The 19,014-nt window shown below is 38.0% G+C and overlaps 1 protein-coding gene across 3 annotated transcripts in view; it reads right to left on the bottom strand.

Annotated features, from left to right (window-relative positions):
- Positions 1-19,014, bottom strand: part of LIN52 (lin-52 DREAM MuvB core complex component) — a 42,845-nt gene that overhangs the window by 14,531 nt on the left and 9,300 nt on the right. Inside the window, exon 6 of one of the 3 annotated variants that reach the window (XM_088058166.1) lies at positions 3,067-3,132. The exons of the other annotated variants lie outside the window; for them this stretch is intronic. Coding sequence (XP_087914292.1) covers positions 3,080-3,132 — 53 coding nt within the window. The 3' untranslated portion in view covers positions 3,067-3,079. Of the gene's footprint in view, positions 1-3,066; positions 3,133-19,014 lie in introns of those variants that run through there. 3 annotated transcript variants of the gene reach the window in all.

The raw sequence follows: 19,014 nt of genomic DNA, 5'->3' as shown, positions 1-19,014 counted from the left end.
ACAGAAGACTTACAAACTTTCCAAAAATCCAAGGAAAAAGTCTGTATGGCCAAATATATGCAAATGACTGAAATCTCAGTGTTCCAAGATCAAAGTCTCAGGCTTTGTTAAGACAGAATTATGGAAGAATAGCAATACACAGTTTGTGGGCTGTAGAAGAAAACCTTCACAACTGCCCCCATAATTCTTTCCTTCATGTGAATCAAAGCTACTTCATGTAATAAGTCCTTTTATCCCTATCCTCATCCTTCCCAGTATATTCACTGCTTGCTTAATTCCAGCATTTTAAGTTGTAGTTATATTATTTAAGTTATATTAACTTGGTAAGTTTCATGTGTTCTACCCACTACAATACTCTTCTGGCAGTAGTACCCTGAGCTGAGGGGGAGCTGAGAGACCAGAAGAGGATTCAGTAAATTCAAATCCTTACCAACTCCAAGTTGGTCACAAGATATCTGAGGAAACATACTGATTTAGAAATGTTACAGTTTTAAAATTTTAAAAAAATTGTTTAATTTTTTAAATACTAGTAAAGTTTGAATGAATAGGGAAAAGATGTTATTACTCAGAGGATCTATGACTAGTGTTAACCTGACCTACTTGATAACGAAATTGTAATACCATTGAAGGCTATTTGGAACGGGTATTAAAATATAAAGAGTGTGGGTTCTGCTACAATTATTACAATTTAGCTGCTAACAAGCTTAAAGACAACTAGGCAAGGCTCAACTGTAAAAGCAGATGTAAAAGATATACCCAAAAATACACCCTCCCAGACCCACAAGGAAATGGGAATACATTTTTCATAAACATCCTCATGCTTCTAGTATCTATGAGTTTTGAAGAAAATATTAAGAATCCAAGAAATATGGAGGGTATTGGAGTCTGAAAATATCTCCCGAGAATATAGGCCAGAAGAAACTCCAGTTTTTTGAAACCCAGAAATAAAGCCAAAACAAACAAAAAATCATTATTTTTTGCTCCAGAAGTCTACTGAGAGTAGTCCAGTAAGTTTTGGTACTCATCTGCTTCCAAAAATCCCTTCATGTTTATTTACAGTCCATGCATACCACTGGTCTGAGGCCGTGCCTACCATTAGGTACTTCTCTTATGAAAGCTGAATGCAGCCACACTGCTATCTTTTAATGAGCACAGAAGTGGTTTTCATCCATTACTAGAAGAAAGAACAGAGGCAGTGCAGCAAAGCAGACAGCAAACCTTCTACAAAACAGCTCAGAAAGGAAAGCAGTGCCTCTGCTTTGCCATGAAGATGGCCATGAAGATGGCCATGAATCTCCATAGATTTGGTGACTGGGAACACTGCTCTGAGGGTTGACGGGCATTGAAAAAACTTTGGAAGTCGGGAGAAATCTGAATACTCCATGGTCCAGTGACGATGGAACTATCAGACATATTTAGAGTTAAAAAAGTACATCAGAGTAGAAGAGGTATAATAAAACCAGGATACAAGGAAAAACTGCTTAGTGAAGAAAATTTAATCTACCAGAAAAGATCAAGTAAGGTATACAGTACAATATCATATGAGGAAAATTGTACAGAATCAGAGATTCATTTTGATATGATAGAACCTTGGCAGGTCTGCAGTTAGTGTTCTATTCAGAACAGACAGACTGCTCAAGCCTTTATCCAGTCAAGCCATAAAAACATCCATCGATGGAGACTGCACAGCCTCTCTTGACAATCCTTCCAATACTTGACTGTTCCATGCTGGAAAAGTTTTCTCTTGATTCCAGTCAAAAACATTCTTGCTTCAATTTACAATTATTGTCTCTTGTCCTCCCACAGCCCAACTCCATCTTCTCAAGTAAGCTCCCTTCATGTTCCAGCAGGCAGCTATCAGGTCCCTGTGAGGTCACCTCTTCTTGCTGAATGAGCCCCACTCCCCTGGCCTCTGTTCACATGGCAAGTGCTCCAGCCCCTGGTCATCTTGGTGGCCCTCCACTGAATTCACTCCAGTTTACCAATGTCTTCTTCACACTGGGGCACTGGATGTAGCATTGCAGACGCATCACTTCCCTGGATCTCCACACTGTGTTTCAATCAACAGATGCATATGCAATTCCACATTCCTTTCCCATATACTACTTACTTGCTGTATTCCTTTTCAACACTGTTTCCTTGCCTTTAACTGCTTTGCTTAATGTTCCAGGGAACCCAAGCACCATAGGCAAGAGTGAGGGCATTTTATGCCCTGAGACAGAGAAGGAGCTGTTTGCTCCTTCCAGTTTTATATGCATACATTAATAAATGTAAATGTTTAGCTTTTTTTTTTTTTTTAATTAATGTGCTCTTTATTTTCAAGTAAGCCAGGTACTAGACATGAAAATCTTGGGGCAACCCAGAGAACTATCTGTTGAAAACCAAATGAGAGCTGGGCCTGCTACCCAGAAATATCCATCACCCAGCCCTTTTCTGCTGGGATTTGTGTTGAATGACGTCCTCTGCAGTTTAACAATTAGTTTTTAGCATAAGAGTCCTGTGTCATCGTCATCATCTCCCCAGGAGACTAAAACAGGCTGAGTGATTTTTAGATTATATGGTCTGATAAGACACAGGCTCCTGACTCTGTGTGTGTGTGTGCCATGCAGACCACCTGCTCTACGGAGCTGCCACCAGGGACACCTTCAAAAAGGTTTAATAATGATGTTCTCTCCAGAGATATAACTCAGAGCATGCTCAGAATTTACATTCTATACCACTGACTAAAATGCTGTATATAAAGTCCTATATATAAATAGGATCTATGACTAGTTGCTAAAAGAGATTGTAGAAATGTTATTTCCTATTGAACAAGAATCTGTGCACTCTGTAGTCATAAAAACTGTAAATGAGCACAGGAATTGATAGAGCAGGGTAGATCAGTAATCTTCCCAGTCAGATATCCTGTCTAACTGCACCCAACATCAGAAGCATCACAAGAAAATATAAATTAGGGAGCCACATTACGAAGACATTATACTGAAAGATTCCTCCTCTTCTTAAGTGCTTGTTTTAGATCCTGAAGGAGCTGATATTTCCTACTTCATTTTAGATTTTTCCTGCTCGAACTAAGAACGTTTCATCGTCCATTTAATTGCCTGATTCCTTTCCAATTGCTGCTAAGTACGTGGTCTAAAAAGAAAATAAAAAAATCCCAGTGTGGCAGAAAGTCACACATCAAAACATTCATTATGTAAAAAACATTTATTTTTGCTAATTTTAATCTGACTAACTTCCATTACTTGTTTTCTGCTTTTCTCCCCTCTCATTCTTTTCACAGTTGGGAATCAATAGGAATTTTCAATTTATCTTCTCAGTTGAAAAGATGTAAAATAACAACTGCACTACCTTTCAAAATCAAAGAGATCCCCTTCCTCCCCCCCTCCATTCTCATAAAGAAAACTCTTGATTTATAAGCAACTCTCTAGAAGTGAATAGTTATACCACACTATCTCAAAATTATTCCTACCAAAATACTGCCTAAAGTGACAGAGTATCCAGTTACAAAATAGAGAATGAAACTTATTTCCTGGGAAAAGATTATTAGATCTTATGCAGAAATATAGGGTGTAAAGCATAAACAATTATTAAATTCAAACAGAAGAGGTGGGAGATAGCATAATAATTTGCTGTGACTTGGAGATTCACTCAAGCCTGAAGACATACAGGAGAAGAACAATCTGCTCAGCTTCATCATGCTGGGGACCTGGCTATTCTGGACCTGGCTGTTTTGGATGATCCCAGGAGCTCAGGAGGTTTGAGGGGCACATGCAAAACATGATTAAATCATGTAAACATTCACCTACTGTGCACAAAGCCCAATTACTTTGAGTAAATTCTCCAGTAACTTCAGACAGATTTGTCAAGACAATTCTGCCAAACAGCAGGTTTTTCATCCCGAAACACAAAAATCATGTAAAAACCCACAACATACAGAACATCAGAACAACAAAGAAAAAAATATGATTAGAAAGAGAAATGGAGAAATGGTCTGATGCAATAGTGAAATATGTGTAGAAATGTATGGATATCTTGATCATAGTCAAAATATGGAGCTCATCTTTGTAGTGGAACAAGATTTGATAAGATCAAAGATTCTGAGAAAGGTATAATATTATAAAAACTTGGATAAGTACTGTGTGGATATACAGGAAAGGTTTTATTCCATAGGTGTTATATCAAAAAATGGAAGAAGATTTAGATTATGGCTTGGGTGCTTGGAGTTACTGGAGAGCCAAACATTATACTTGGTCACAAGATTAAATGAGCAACAGAACAGCAGCCACTGAAAGAGGGATCACAGACAATTAGTTTGGCACTGGATGAGTAAAAAGCTCCAGAGTTTCAACAAGTATTAAGGTCCTTCAGATATACGGGAAATGAAGGGGCTGCTAGGAAGCATTTTTAATCCCATAAGTTCTAGGAAGGTAGTAATGTTCATTAGCTCCTGCTGTGCTCTAAATACTCTGAAATACGGATGTTGCTAACTTACAGTCACAATATAGAACAAAATACAAGACAAAAAAGCCATGCTAACTCTACAAGATAGCTGTGTTTCAAGTACATAAATTTTTTTTTCAAATTATCTGGCTCCTTAGGAGTAATAAAACACTACCTTGCATGAGCACTATAGTGTTTGCACAGAAATTATATTATCAGAATTATTTACTGAAAAGAGAATAAAGGTAAGAGTACTGAAAAGACAGGAAACAAAGATAAAGTGCTACAGAACTGATATTCTTTTCATTCATAGTACGGATTTTTCACTTCTCAGTTTCACTGCCATAACTACATACAATTTGAATCATTACAATACATCTACATCCCACTTTCCTCATAATTTAATTGGAAACTAGGTGATACCCACTATAAAAATCATCAACATTCACCATTTCTCCTCTCACTGACACACATGCAAAGAGCCTATAAACTCCTATTGTCACCAGCCTAAGACATGGCCTTCCACTGGAAGATGTTTGCATGGGCTTGAAGAACTTGTGCCCTCTCTAGGAATCCAGCAGCAGTTCTTTTGTTTTATCCAGCAGGCAGGGGCCACTCAAAATCCTCACTAGGATGTGATCTGCAACTATGCACTAAAAGGAAGAGTCTAGCTTGTAGGATTTTGGATTTCATTTAAGGCAGTTCTTAGCACGAAGAAAGACCAGCAGGTACATTTTCAATGCCATCTGCTGGATAAGACAGACAACTCTAATAAAGGCAAACACCCGCTGTTTTCCATCTATCACCACCAACTCATACCAACAGCTCCCTCCTCTTTGTACCTCACCTAAATGAAGATCAAATTTGAAGTCAACTTAATAAGCACATCTTATTCCCCACTCTGTTAATGCATCCAAAAAAAGCAAATAAGCCAGTATTTATGAACTTGTTTGAATGTATAAATGTTTGAATGTATAAAAATGACTCTAGCTGAGAATTCAGGGAGTTCTCACAAAGAAAAACATCTTAAAATAGATTTGATGAGAAAAGCCTGATGCCTGTGCTGTAAAACATATTCCTGCAGTGCACTAATCTCATCTCCCATTCTAGAAGAGCTAATACTTCTTTCTGAGGAGAGCAATGAAAACGTCACAACACAAGAAGGTTTCCTCCTCTTGCCTGAAGAGTATTTTTCCCATTGGAAAGACCAACAATGGAAAGCATTCATTCAGCTAAATGAGTAGAAACAGACTTGTATTTCTCAATAAAATGGAACAGACAACTGCTCTAAAGAGACGGGTAAATTCTATTCCTAGAGTAGTCCAACACCAGATTTCCTAGGATTTGAGAACAGGTATTTATTAATTGAGAGTGAATAAAATGTTGGCTCAATCTTGAGCAATTTCCTGACTTTTGTGAATTATGACATATTATGGTAAATAAAATTGCAAACCTTCACTAAATGTGTCTCAACTGTTCACAGAAATCACCGACAATATGGGTATCTGCAATTTCTCATAAAGGACATCTGAACACATTCCCCTTGTGATAGTGTAACCAAACAACTTCTGAAGACTCTGGCAGAATGACCCTCTTGCTCTATTATGCCATTTAGACAGCCTATTGGATCACCTGAATTGAGTAAAAAAAGAAGGACTGGCATGAAATGAGGTCTGGCATGAGGTTGATATAACTCATGTAAGAGATGAAGGAACAGATTGCACTCCTAGGTCCTCAAATACAAAAATCGTACTTGCTGACGTGAAAAAACAACAATTGTTAATAAACAGATATTCTACTCCTCAACACTCCATATGGCAGTCTGATGGATTAAACACCAGCAGAGTGTTGATCACTCTAAAAGCTCATATTGAGATGATCTGGAAAATCTGTCTATCTACAATTTACGAATTCTGGTTAATTTAATTAAAATGTTGCATCACTAAGTGCCTTAATATGGAAAGCTGTAAGCTTGTGAGGTTCCTGGCACATGCCTGCCTTCAGAAGAAGCTACAGAACAAATTAGCAAGAGTCTCCTTTTAAATCTGGGACATTACAAAGGAAGGAAGACTCCTGAGCTAGAAAATTTGTCTAAGTGTAGAAGCAGGAAGAAGAGGGCAGAAAAATCTCCAGAATAGACAGAAGAATAGGTGATACAATAAGGCTATGGAATGCCCGTAGCATAAGAAAAAAAAGGGACATAGGCTGTCAAGGTAGAGGTGACTTTGAAAGGGGCCAGCTAAGGTTAAAGGAAATTAGATGTGTTATAAATAGCAGACTGAGAACTGGAGAGGGGTGGGGTTCAGGAAAGGAACTGTCCCCTTGCAAGGAGAACAAAGGCCAGGAAGTCCCAAAAATGAAGCAGCCCATGATGGACATGCTGGGTCAAAGGTAAACCCAGTGCTGTAATCTCCCCTTACCAAGGGAGGCTTGAGGCCTGGCTTCTTCAGCTGAGACAGGCTCCACCACATACACAATCAATTACTGCAATTTAGCTAAGGGGTGGCACCTGTTCATTTCCAATTTGGTGCCAACACCATGAAAGAGAATCTTTGACGCTAAGCCAGCTTACAAGGTTTTTTTTTTTTCTTCTTAGAAGCACAGCTGGATGAAAGAATACAGACATTCCCAATGCAAAACACCTGTCACAAAAGACAAATGAAGAAACTGCTAGGATGTGGAAGCAGATGATAGTTTGGAAAACAAATAGAAAACCATGTCTGAATGCAGCTCTAAGTTAATGGAAGCCAAAACATTCCCAGTACACTACTGTCTCTGGAATGACATCTGTGTTAATACTTTTTTACACTTAATAATATCTACAGTTCTTCTTAAACAAAAAATGAAGATGCTGAGTTCACTTCCTAGCAGTTAAAGCTGAGGATACAGCATCAAGTGTTTTCCAGGCACAACTGCTAATATTTGAGAAGTCTGAAAAAAGGGAAGTGGTGCTATCAGGGAGATGATTGTGGAAGTACAAAGAGAAGTCCCCATGTTACTATTGTCTCAGTCCACTGTAATTCAATGTCTTGGGGTTTCTTCCTAACTTGTCTTAAACTGAAACATTCAACAAAGCATAAAATCATTCTTTTCTCTTTCCATTTTCAAAACTATCTAGACTAAAGAAAAAAAATTCTAGATAGAAGGAACAGCAGTTATCTCTAGGAAAACATTGGTTTAGGCTCATTTCTTGATCCAAATCATTAAACAGAAACAATTTTGGATTTTGTTCTGTAGAATGATCATCTTACTTGGAAAAAGTAGGAGGAGTAGTCTCTCCAGTATGGCAATTTGTCCTCTACTTGTACAAGCAGATGGGGTTTTGCCTGCAAAACCCAAGAAGATCTGTTGACCTTCTGCAATAGACAATAGGGTACATGAGATTGTTAAGAAGGCCTGGTTGTGTTCTATGTCTAACACAGTATTATAAAGAAAAATTGTCATCCCTTGAACGCCACTTCAGCTGTGTTTCTACAATTCACTGTGTGACAAAAAAGAATATTGAGCTTTTACAATGCACAACCCTATACTAATCTTTCCCATAAGAGTAGAATTCAGAAAAATTGATCTGGAGTAAATAAAAAACAAAGTTATGATATGATTTTCTAATATGCTTAGAAAATAAAAACCATTTATAAAAAGTTTGATCACATTTACATCTCCAAGCTTCCTATAGACTATTTCCAACTACTTTTCAGAACATGTGACTGAGTGTGTCAGAGCCAAAGTTAATTATTTCCATATTCAAATACAAGGGTACGATCTTTAATACTATTCTAAGCATAAGAGCCAGTAAAAAGTGCCAAAGACAGAAAGCAAGGTGGGAAAATAACCTTCCTTCCCCTAAGTCATCTCTGCTTCAGAGAGACCAAGCAGGCTGGTTTCAAAACAAGAGCAAGTGATATAACCAAACAAAAGCAGATCTGAAAGGTGAGCAAACCCCACAAGCCACAGAGTCATTATTACTGTGTCGACAGCACACTTGTTAAAAATGTATATTTTAATTTTCTGTATTGCTTAAAGGTCCCAATTTGCCCAGGGATCTAGCTAAGCTGCCATTTTCTACCACAACACAGTCTAATCTTTATTTAATGGATTTAGCATCTATCTTCACTAGAGTGGTCTCTAAGGGGAAGGGGAGGGGAGTATGAAGGGGCATGAAGAGATGATCAGGGCCCCCCTCTCCTTCATCCATCCGGCGCTCATGTTTGTGTTCAAAATTCAATTACCTCCTTATTGATACTTCACAGAGATATTTAAGCTGCAAACATGAAGCCCTGATTTCCCAGGGGGCCATGCCCCTCTCTATTTCACTGCTCTGCTTCCCCCAGGGTGAATTCCTGAGGCGTCCATATTAATAGGTAATCAGTCACAATTCATTTATTAAACAGCTAGCAAGGTTTATCAGCCTGCCCTGATTAGCCGGAAGAAGCCACTGAATTCCTAATTTATTTATGGAAATATAAGTGTCTTTTTGAATTCCATTCATGAAAGACAAGGGTGCCATGGGTCTGGCACACTGAATTCTAACAGGGAAGCACCAGGCAACCTGGACACTGAGGACTTTGCAACTTCAACCTGGTAAATGCACTGTGCTGACCCCAGCATGACCAAGAGATTTAGACCAGAACCTCAGACAAGGATTCACAAGCCACCTCTTCAGAGATTAGGCATTTCCACCCATTGCAACTAGAGAATTACTATCCACTGATGGCTCAGATGGTGTGGAATGGCTGGAAAAAGTTCACTAAACAGAGCCATCCATGCAACAAAACTAGGTCAAAATAATAAAGAAAAAAAGATGCATTTTCAAAAGTTTGAATGGAACATTCATTGTGCTGAAAATAACTGCCAGGTAACATTAATATATGCATTTACACATGAAGTTCAGCTTTTTGAAAACTGCATACTGTTACAACCTTTACATTATTTTTGCTATAATCATTTCAACTAAACAGTTTTTTAAATGGAACGCCACTACTGTACATTCAAACTCAGACACAAAGTCAGTGATGCTGCTGATTACCAAAAAGTGAAAATGGTTAAAAACAATTTAAAAAGTAATTTCTCTGTTTTTTAAAAAGAGATATGAAGTACTCAGTAAAAAGCAGACCTTGAAGTGAAAAGACTTATATATGCACTAGATACACCTTAATGCAGCTAGACTACAGCTTCATATAGCATAAAGGTTATAAACACAGGCCTCTGAAGGTTCAAGGCCACCACTGGTGAAAAACTCTTTTTATCCCTGTCAGCTGTGTAGTGATCTCCAAGACTCACATACACCTGAATTTTACCCACCATAGCTACTTAATCAGAAAACAACTAGGAATGGAAGACTATAGAAAATGTTTATTTCCTTTTGCTTCTCAATACAAATTTGTGTTATATGAAATATAGATAGAGGCATGTTTAAACATATTGAGAGGATTTCTGTTAACACTAATTCTGAGACACTGTTATGAGACATTCGGTTTAGTAACTTCAGTATTCTGATCACGTTATTAACTGACTACAAAACTAATAAGTCAAAGCATAAAGAAGATGCAGGTGCCACTCCACAATACTGTATCTCACAAAAAATATTTCAGTTCAATCACAATTACTTGAAAATATATTTCAAAAAACATTCCAAAATCTCCTGTAGTTTAAAACTGGCTATGCCTATATCCTCTGAATTTACAAGCACAAGCTCAATAGTTACACAAAAGGTTTTAATTTAAGATTCCATTTCACAAAAATTGCAACAGTGCATTAAAACATATAAAATCCCCACTTCAACTGAACTAGTACAACCCATAACCTTAAATACAAAATATATTATTTCCTCTCAAATTACAGTGGTTAGACATGAAAAGATGTAGTACATGCAATAAATACATCCAAAATGCTGGGAGGACTGAGTGTTTGAATACATCACAACCAGAACTTGTATGTTGCAGGTGTTTGAAGTCAAGGATGGCATGGGGAAATGAATCCTAGAAGAAGCATCTTTTTACTGCCTAAAAAAGTAATCAATAGCTTAATTGTTATTAGTTTGTGTTTTCTGCAAATAAGGGTGCTTCAGTGTATTTTTCCTACTATGAAATGTAGTTCCTAGAAGAAGGAAAAAGACACAGAATTTACATGAAAGATTTCTCAATACCTTTCCTCCACTGTATAAGGAGGATTTTCACGCTGGATTTTCAAGAGGCAGACACCACAGGATTTTATAACAGGCCCAAACATCTAATCAAGTTGTGGCTCTCAACAGCCAGTTTCTGCAGCCCTCATTGCTTGGGGAACTGCAAATACTACCAATGAAAATAAAACAACCTCTTCCTTTCCTGAGTCTATCCATGCTTCACCTTTTCCCCCTTCAGCAGCAAATTCACAAGAGTGATTTTAAACAAGGGCTTTGCAGAATACACAAGACAGAACTCACTACAGAGTAGGTAAAATAGGACACTTGTGCATTTTCACTGGGAAGCTCACTGAGCATCAAACTCAACGTTATTTTCACTCCCTCAATTTGTAAACTCCTTATCATGCAGAACACTGCAGCACTGTCCATAACAGACATCCAACCCATGATGCCCAAAGGTGCTGCAAAATGTAAGCTGCAATCATGTTGTAGTTATTTCTAGACTAGACAAACATTATTTCTAGTCTTGTAGTTTTCACAGATGTTACTCCTAGTTATTTCTAGTTTTCACTGCTTTCAAAACAACTGAATGAAAGCAATGTAGCACTGGCACATATACAGAAAAAACCTTACAAAACCATAAGAGAATAGAATTTATTATTACAACAGAGAACATAACACTACAATCTTTAACTGCTTGACTGATTTTCCAACTAGCCAGTGTAAAGTCCATTTTAATGCAACCAAGTCTGATATAGATAACCAGTCAAACTCAGCATGCCACTGCCCACCCATTAAGCTGAACTGGAACTCATGTCCCTGTATAACACCCAAAGGGTTTCAAAATAAAACCAGAAATACTACCAGAAGGTACTCCTTCCTTTCTAATGCATTGCTAGAACTTGAAGACAAGCACCTATTATTCTGCTGAAAATTACTCTTCATACTTTCATCCTGTCCTGTCTTGTCCTCCATCTTATACGTTTATTTCCAATTCTCCTGAAACAATGCCCATATACTACAATAACAAACTGCATGGTTACAATAAAGCCTGGGATGATTATCTTCTCTCTTTCTTGCAGTCAGTGCCAGCAACATCATACTCTTACTGAACAAGGAACAAACTGCACACACAAAAATTACTTTCTACACTACTCAAATGCTGTAACTTAAGTGACAGACATTTCCAGGCAGAGTACAACACAGTTTAGAATAAAAATGAGACCCTTTAATTGACACTGGAGAAAATTAGATTCTAATTGCATATGCTATATTTTGCTGATGACAATGAGGTTAGCATTTGCAAAAAAAGTGTTATGAGTTCCTTAAGGACCAACAGGTTATTAAGACCTTTGTCATATAAGTCATTAGAAATGTGACATTTCCAACAGCAGAGAGCCCTCTAGAGCTACCATGGGATAACAGTTCAGCAACCCTCCAGGAGCAGGGCACCAATGCTGCTTAATGCACCACCTGGGCTCTTCACAGGTTCCCCTCCAGCTACTGACTGAACCCAATTTTACCTGGCTCAGTAGAACAGAGATCAAACCCTACAGTTAGAAAACAGAAGTCACATTTTAATTTGAAGAATATGAGAGCTAATATTTATTGTATTGACAGTAAACTTGGAAAGCTTTAATAGGTTTAATGGTTTTTAATGGGTTTAATAGGTTTGGCGGAAGTTGTGCAAGGACTTAGAGATACTTATTTATAATACATATGTCTGTAAAAAAATCACCAAATACCTGAAAAGCAAAATTATACATGACAGTGCATAGTGACACCAAAATAATTGTCACTTTGTGTAGTTCAAACAATATGTGGATATATTCCTCATAGCACAAAAAGCTCTCCATATGAAAATGCCCTATCAATGTAAAATAATTTCTACACAGAAAATATATTCTGCTGAACTTATTATAATAAAGTTTACAAGCTTCCACTAAAACAGTGCTCAAAACAACACATAAATGAAATCTACTTAATCAGTTATTAGATGTCTTTCAATTACCTCTACTCTCGTGCTTGTGCTGCAACAAGCAATCAGTACAATTAAATTACAAACTGAAAATCTCTTCTTACACAGCATGGAGTTTCCTACTCCCACCTCCTCTCAATTACAGTACAAGTTGTAAGATAAATTGCAAAAGAAAAATAAACTATATCCTTTAGCTTTACTGTCAAGACTTAAAACTGTGAAAAGCAGTAAGCACAACTTTATTATCTCCTCATTGTGACCAAAAATAGCAAGAATAAATTCACCCATTTTCTCAGAACCAAAACCCATTGAAGCGTACAATTTTGGGACTGACAACTGAATTACAACACACCAACCACAGGTTTGGGTCCACATTTTAAGAGCATAAGTTAACCACTTAAAGTTATGAGCTTAACTTTCTGCATGTTAATCCATCAAACTTAATTACAATATGAGTTTGCAGTGTGCTTAAGGAACAACAATCTCTTGGACACTTTAAAGAATCCACAAACAGCCTTCAAACATCCTTTCATGGGCAAGTATAAAGTAATGTTTTATTACCAAAATAAATTTCTAAGAGCCAACACTTCACTAGAGGGGGGAGGTGAAGAACAAACTTGCAATGAATATGATAAGAAGAGGTAGTATGTCTACTCTGCTGGCAACAGCATCAAGCTTCCTTTTTTGATCTCCAGCTAGAACTCAAAATGCCACAGCAAAACCTCCCTGTAGAGACAGAGGCAATTCAAAATATCTCAGCACCCTGACAAATTCATGTTAGGATCCTGTAAGTCAGGAGTACAGTACCCCATTGGGGCTACTTTTATCTCAGGCCCACTGCTATATCCAACAATGCACTTCTAAATGAGACTATTTTCAGAATAAAAATCACTCAGTTTTACATAAATTGGTTACTCCTCTGCCCTAGACTCCCAAAATCTCATGGCCATAAATTCCAGTCATATTGGGACACATACTGGGATATGCTATGTTTTTACAAGATTTTTATTCTATCTTACATTCAGTTTTCAATGATGCCTAAGAAAATGCAAATAGCTGTCATTGCTTCCATGCTATTAACAGCAGCAATCCTTTGACATTCTTCAATAAAGTTCTTGTCTTCTTTAAGAATCAAGTACAATCTTTGTGCATCAAGAAGACAAGGCTTAGACATGAAAGAAAAGGTACATTCAGGGGTAATCTGTTGTACATGCCTGTGCACACACCAAGCAGGTCCACACCAAGACTAAGGGAGCAAGAACACTCAGCCATCCTCATTAGAAACATGTCAGGACAGTAACCACATGTGTACACCAAGGGTCATAGCAGAGTCCTCAGCTCCTTTTCCTTATCCCCTTAAAATGTGTATTTCAGCAGGATATGTATGGGAACTAGTTATAAAAGTCAAGCAATTAAAAAAGCATTTCTGAGGTATTCATGGGACTGTACTAGCCACAAGTGCCTGACAGCTCTGCATGTGTGAAAATCCCTGGAGAGCCATCACACTTCAATTACTATCACTAACATTAGTCATTATCAGGCTGGCTTCAGTCCCTGGGGAAGGCAGCTTGTGATGACAATATCCAGCCTCTCCTTGTAAAACAATTCATTAGGCAAAGCGGAACAGCTGGGGCAGCCACGTGGATGTCTGCAGAGTGGGCCCCCCCACTGGGACCTGGAGCCCCCCTCTTCCTTTTGGACAGGGGCAGCCACTGCCCCCATGACAGCTGTAAAAGCCTCTGGGGACACTTCAGGTTTAATCAGTGCTCCTTATACTCAGGGGAAGCATTTGATTGCAAACTTAAACTAATGGCACTCAGAAGGTTACAACAATCATCAGATAAGAGGCTTTAGGGCATTTTTATCTTGTTCTAATGCTCACAAGTTAATGAAGCAATAAGAGTCAGATACTATCAGACTTGGTCTAGCAACATTGTAAAGACGGGATGTTCAAAGCTGCATTTCCTGCAGATGCAAGAGGAAAGGTGGCAAGTTCACTATTGATCTCACAGAAGACTTCATGCTCAGGACGACTGAAACCACTCAATAAAGTGACAAAATGCTTGGCAAATTTTCACACAGCTTTGTATGCATTATCGCTGGATCCAAAATGGAGGAAACAGAGGAGGAATACAGCAAATTAAACAGGTAAATAATTTCTGGCATTAGAACAGATACAGACTAATAATTTCTAACCTTTATGCTGCTTGCAAATAGAAATCCTTTTATATATATAATGTGTTCAAATGGCTGAGAATAGCCTCACTTTTCTTAGTTACCCTGCTTGGGTCCCAGGCTGAAGAGCACTTGACACTGGGATCTGTTTTATTTTCATATTCTCATTTTGCTTCTGATGACTGACACAATATTCTAATGATACCTTCCTGTGGCATATAATAGCAGCAAGCAGGGGGAAACGACAAACAGCAGCACACAGCAAAGGATACTTAACAATAAATGCTTTATATGCTGTTTTTTAAAATTCACCATTTTTTCAATGCCTTGCAAAAACAAGTTAACATGAACCCCACCTTACAGCTGGGGAGATAGAAGAGGCATTTAAGAAGGCACATAAATGAACCAAGCAGAAGAGTGGTAGTACCAGAAACTGAGCCAAGTCTCCAAAGTCACACTCTAGTGAGATTTTTCACTGGGATCAGCTGCTGCTCTACAAATAGGTCCAGCAACCCATACCGTGGAAGAAAATTCTCTCTTCACTCCTGCCAGAAGCCAAAATTTACAGGAAAACATTTCAGACAGAGATTGCACAGGGATAATATTTCCAGTTATCCAGAGTAAATGTTCTAGTAACACAGAAGAAGTGGAAAGTTTTAATTTAATAAATGCATAGACAGCAGAAGATGTTTAAATAATAAATACAGACCAGTTGTAAGGGTTTGAGAGTGCCTGCTAGAATGACTCCTGAGATTTGTTTGGCATTTTTGTGTTTTTAAATGATAATGGAAAAATGCACATAACCTTATGCTTGATCAAACTTTTCCCCATACTCAATTTCTCCACTGACAGTAGTCTACAAGTTATCCTGTCAGAATGAGAGTAGCAAAAAATAGGCTTCTGACAGTATAATGTAAGAACATTTTGTTTGTAGTCATGTTTCTTTCTGTGCCAAGCATGTGGCAGGTAGAAATGCTTTAATGTGACAGCCCATTCCTTTACTTTTGTGGCTAAAAGCTCTTCAGTCAAGGCCCATTGACCCTCTACTTGTCTAGACAGACAGAGGTGGTTTCACTGTTCATTTCAGCTAAGACACACAAGAACCTCTGTGTATGCTGAGGACCATTCTCCTGCTCAGCTTAAAGAATTGTTCTGAATGGAGTGTATCTCCTTACACACAAAAATGGGCTCTGCAGCTCACACGACACAGACTCGTAATCAGCTCTGTCTATGGAAGTATTTGAAAGTCCATTCATCATTCCCTCAAAGCCTAAAAGCCATCACTGTGATACATGAATTCTTAGGATTCCTGCTCCTAATCAGCTGTTCCCATAAAGGCAGATCATAAAGTTGCACCTGGCTTAAAACTCATAAGCTGAACCATTTGGAGCTATGGCTTCAAATGCACTTCTAGGTCTAGAAGGAGATCTTAGGTCACAAAAAGATGGAGTCACTGCATGATCGGGGTTATAAGGGTGCAGGAGGTCTCCTGGTCAAAGTAGGGTCAATTATGAGGTTAGATCATGCTGCTTAAAGCTTTATTGAGTCAGGTCTGGCAAAACTCCAAGAACAGAGAACGCAGAACCGGTGACTGCACAATGTGTTCCACTACTCGACTGACCAGTGCTAATATTCCAGATGTCTTCGCAAAGCACAAATTGGTGCTTTGAGTAGCATAAAAAATCCTGCAGAAGTTAATGGTGATGAATCAGGTGACTGATTTCACAGTCTTCAGAACAGTTTGGTCAGTTAGTTTTCAGATTAATCAGATTTCTTTCTCTTCTTCCTCACTAAGACAAAAAAGGCTCCCTTTTCTTAGCCACAGGAAGTATCTAGATAAACCTTCACTCTATCAACATAAATTCAAAAAATCTTTTCCAGAAAGGATCAAACCACTGCAGAATTTCTTCCTATTATTGAACAAACTATAAGAGACAAAGGGGGCTTTCATGAAAGACATTCTTAGACATGAATACTAGGCTATAAGGAATGTTTTGTGGGGGTTTTTTATTGGTTTGGTGCTTTTATTTTGTTGTTCTTGTTTGTTGGTATTTGTTGTCCTGGGTTTCTTTCAGTGGAGGCAAATACTGTATTTGTCTTATTTTAATAAAGCTAGTAATACATCCTGGCTGAAGTACCTTTCAGAGGTAACTGTTTTTTTTAACAAAATCAGATTCACAAACTAGGCATGGGCATGTAGAAAAGGTGAGGAGGAGGACAAGAGAAAAGGAAAAAAAAACCCCACATTTCAATAAAGATCAGGTAAAAAGCATCTCACCATCTCAGCTTTTATTTAGAATTTAGCTGTTGCATTGAGCATCACTCACTCCAACAGCAGTTATCTGCCAGCTTTTGGGCCACTCAGCATGTGATCATTATATATATAGCTTTAGAAACTCAGTATCAGAGCAAGATGGGACACTACCACTGGAAAAACTCCCCACTGTACTTCCAACTTCAGGCTCCAGAATTAACCATGCAAAGGCAGGTGTCATTTTAGTATTTCTAACACTTCTATGCCAAATCACGTTTTAAAGCTATCTATGCAATCACAGAGTTTACAGTGTTTATGATAATCTCCCTTTGGTAAGAGATGTCCATCAGAATTAGAAAAATGCAATCAGCTACATTTGGGAGTCTCAGTGAATACCTCACATAATGGAAATTTGGGGTTTTACAGTCACTTTGGATATTTGAAAATAATCCTGTGGTAAAATAATTACCTTATTATGAAAAAAGTATTAGGTCACAGACAAAAATATCCAACCCAGACAAATTTAACAAAATCTAACAATCTAACAAAAGAAGATTCCACATAGACAAGTATCTACAATAGGCAACAAACAGAAGATCCAAGTACAGAGAAACTGTAGAAGTTTGAATTTCTAACACATATAGGAGAGTTTTACAGATTTTTTTTCCTTTTCTCAAACTTCACAAATACACACTTCCTTCTGCAGCAATCAGAATCATCAATGCCTGGAGATTACAATCTCCATCAATGTCCACCATAGCATCTTTCCCTTAAGAGTAAGGGAAGGGAAAGAAGGCAAAGATGCAGAAATTTCCTGAAACTTACAGAAATATTCATTCTACTTTACCAGGAGATAGAGAACACCCTAAGGATCCATGCAGTATTTCTTTCCACATATGACAGTTACCTAGACACAGCATTTGTTTTATGGTAAGAATGCACTATTTATGCATATGGGTAGAATCACATCTGATATCAGTATACTGTCTTGCTCTGTATCAGTATACTGTCTTCTTATATTTAAGAATAACCTAAACCTGCATTTTTATTTTTTTAATTTTTTTATTTTTTTGCACACAGAGGGCAACTCAATATACACCCATTTATTAAAAAAAACCAAAGAATAGCAGCCATGGTCCAAACTCAATTTCCATCCTCACCATTGCAACCTAATCTCCTGGCACGTTAATGCAAATCAAAGCAAACACTTCTCTGACACTGGTAGCAAAGCATGTTCCTCTCCCAAGAGAGACCTGTAAAACAGGACAGTCACTGACAGCAGTACAATTACTGACACAGATACAGACTTTATGGACATGTTTATCTCTGCTGTAAATCCACACTCTCTCTCCACTCCGATTCATGAGTCATAAAGAAATTGCAGATAATGAAAAAGTTGGAGAAATTTACAGCGTGTCGGAAACCTCAGACAGCCAGAAGAAATTAAAGAGCTGACTGAGGATAAATCACACAGGTACAATTAAAACTTCCTATGCCTCCTTCACTTCCAAACTGGGGCAGAAGCCAATGGAGATGATGAAAAGTTGAGGTCATGACTTTTCTGACTGTAATAATTTCTTAACTACCTACATGTCAGAATTAGCCCATTCACAGATCATATATGAATGGCAATTTCAAGCTGGCATTCTGATGTCTTGCTCTTCCAACAGGAGGTGCCCCAGAAAAATCCTGCCTGTAAATAAGCCACCCAGCAAACAGTATAAGGAAAGGTCATTTCCTTGTGCCTCTGCAGATGCAGAGTATCTCTCACCACAGAAATGTGCATTAAAATGAAGCTATAGATCTACAGTGTGGGAGGAGAATGTAAAAAGAATCGGGAGAAAGACCAAGGTTTCACATGGAAATCACAGCACCTTGGATGTTGTGGTGACAAGCCACATAAACATCTTAACAGACAATTTAAGTGTTCTTTTCATCTCTCTGAAACAATCAAATAAGGCCCAAGAATTACTATGAAGAATTATATGAATGTAAACTGAGAACAGCCTCCATATTTTTTCTCCTGTGAAAAACTAAACCAGC

Source organism: Pseudopodoces humilis, chromosome 7 (genome assembly GCF_049639895.1).
Source record: "Pseudopodoces humilis isolate 2021_Gansu_Grassland_sample_001 chromosome 7, ASM4963989v1, whole genome shotgun sequence".
Taxonomy (NCBI): Eukaryota; Metazoa; Chordata; class Aves; order Passeriformes; family Paridae; genus Pseudopodoces; species Pseudopodoces humilis.
This window is presented reverse-complemented; position numbering and strand designations above follow the sequence as displayed.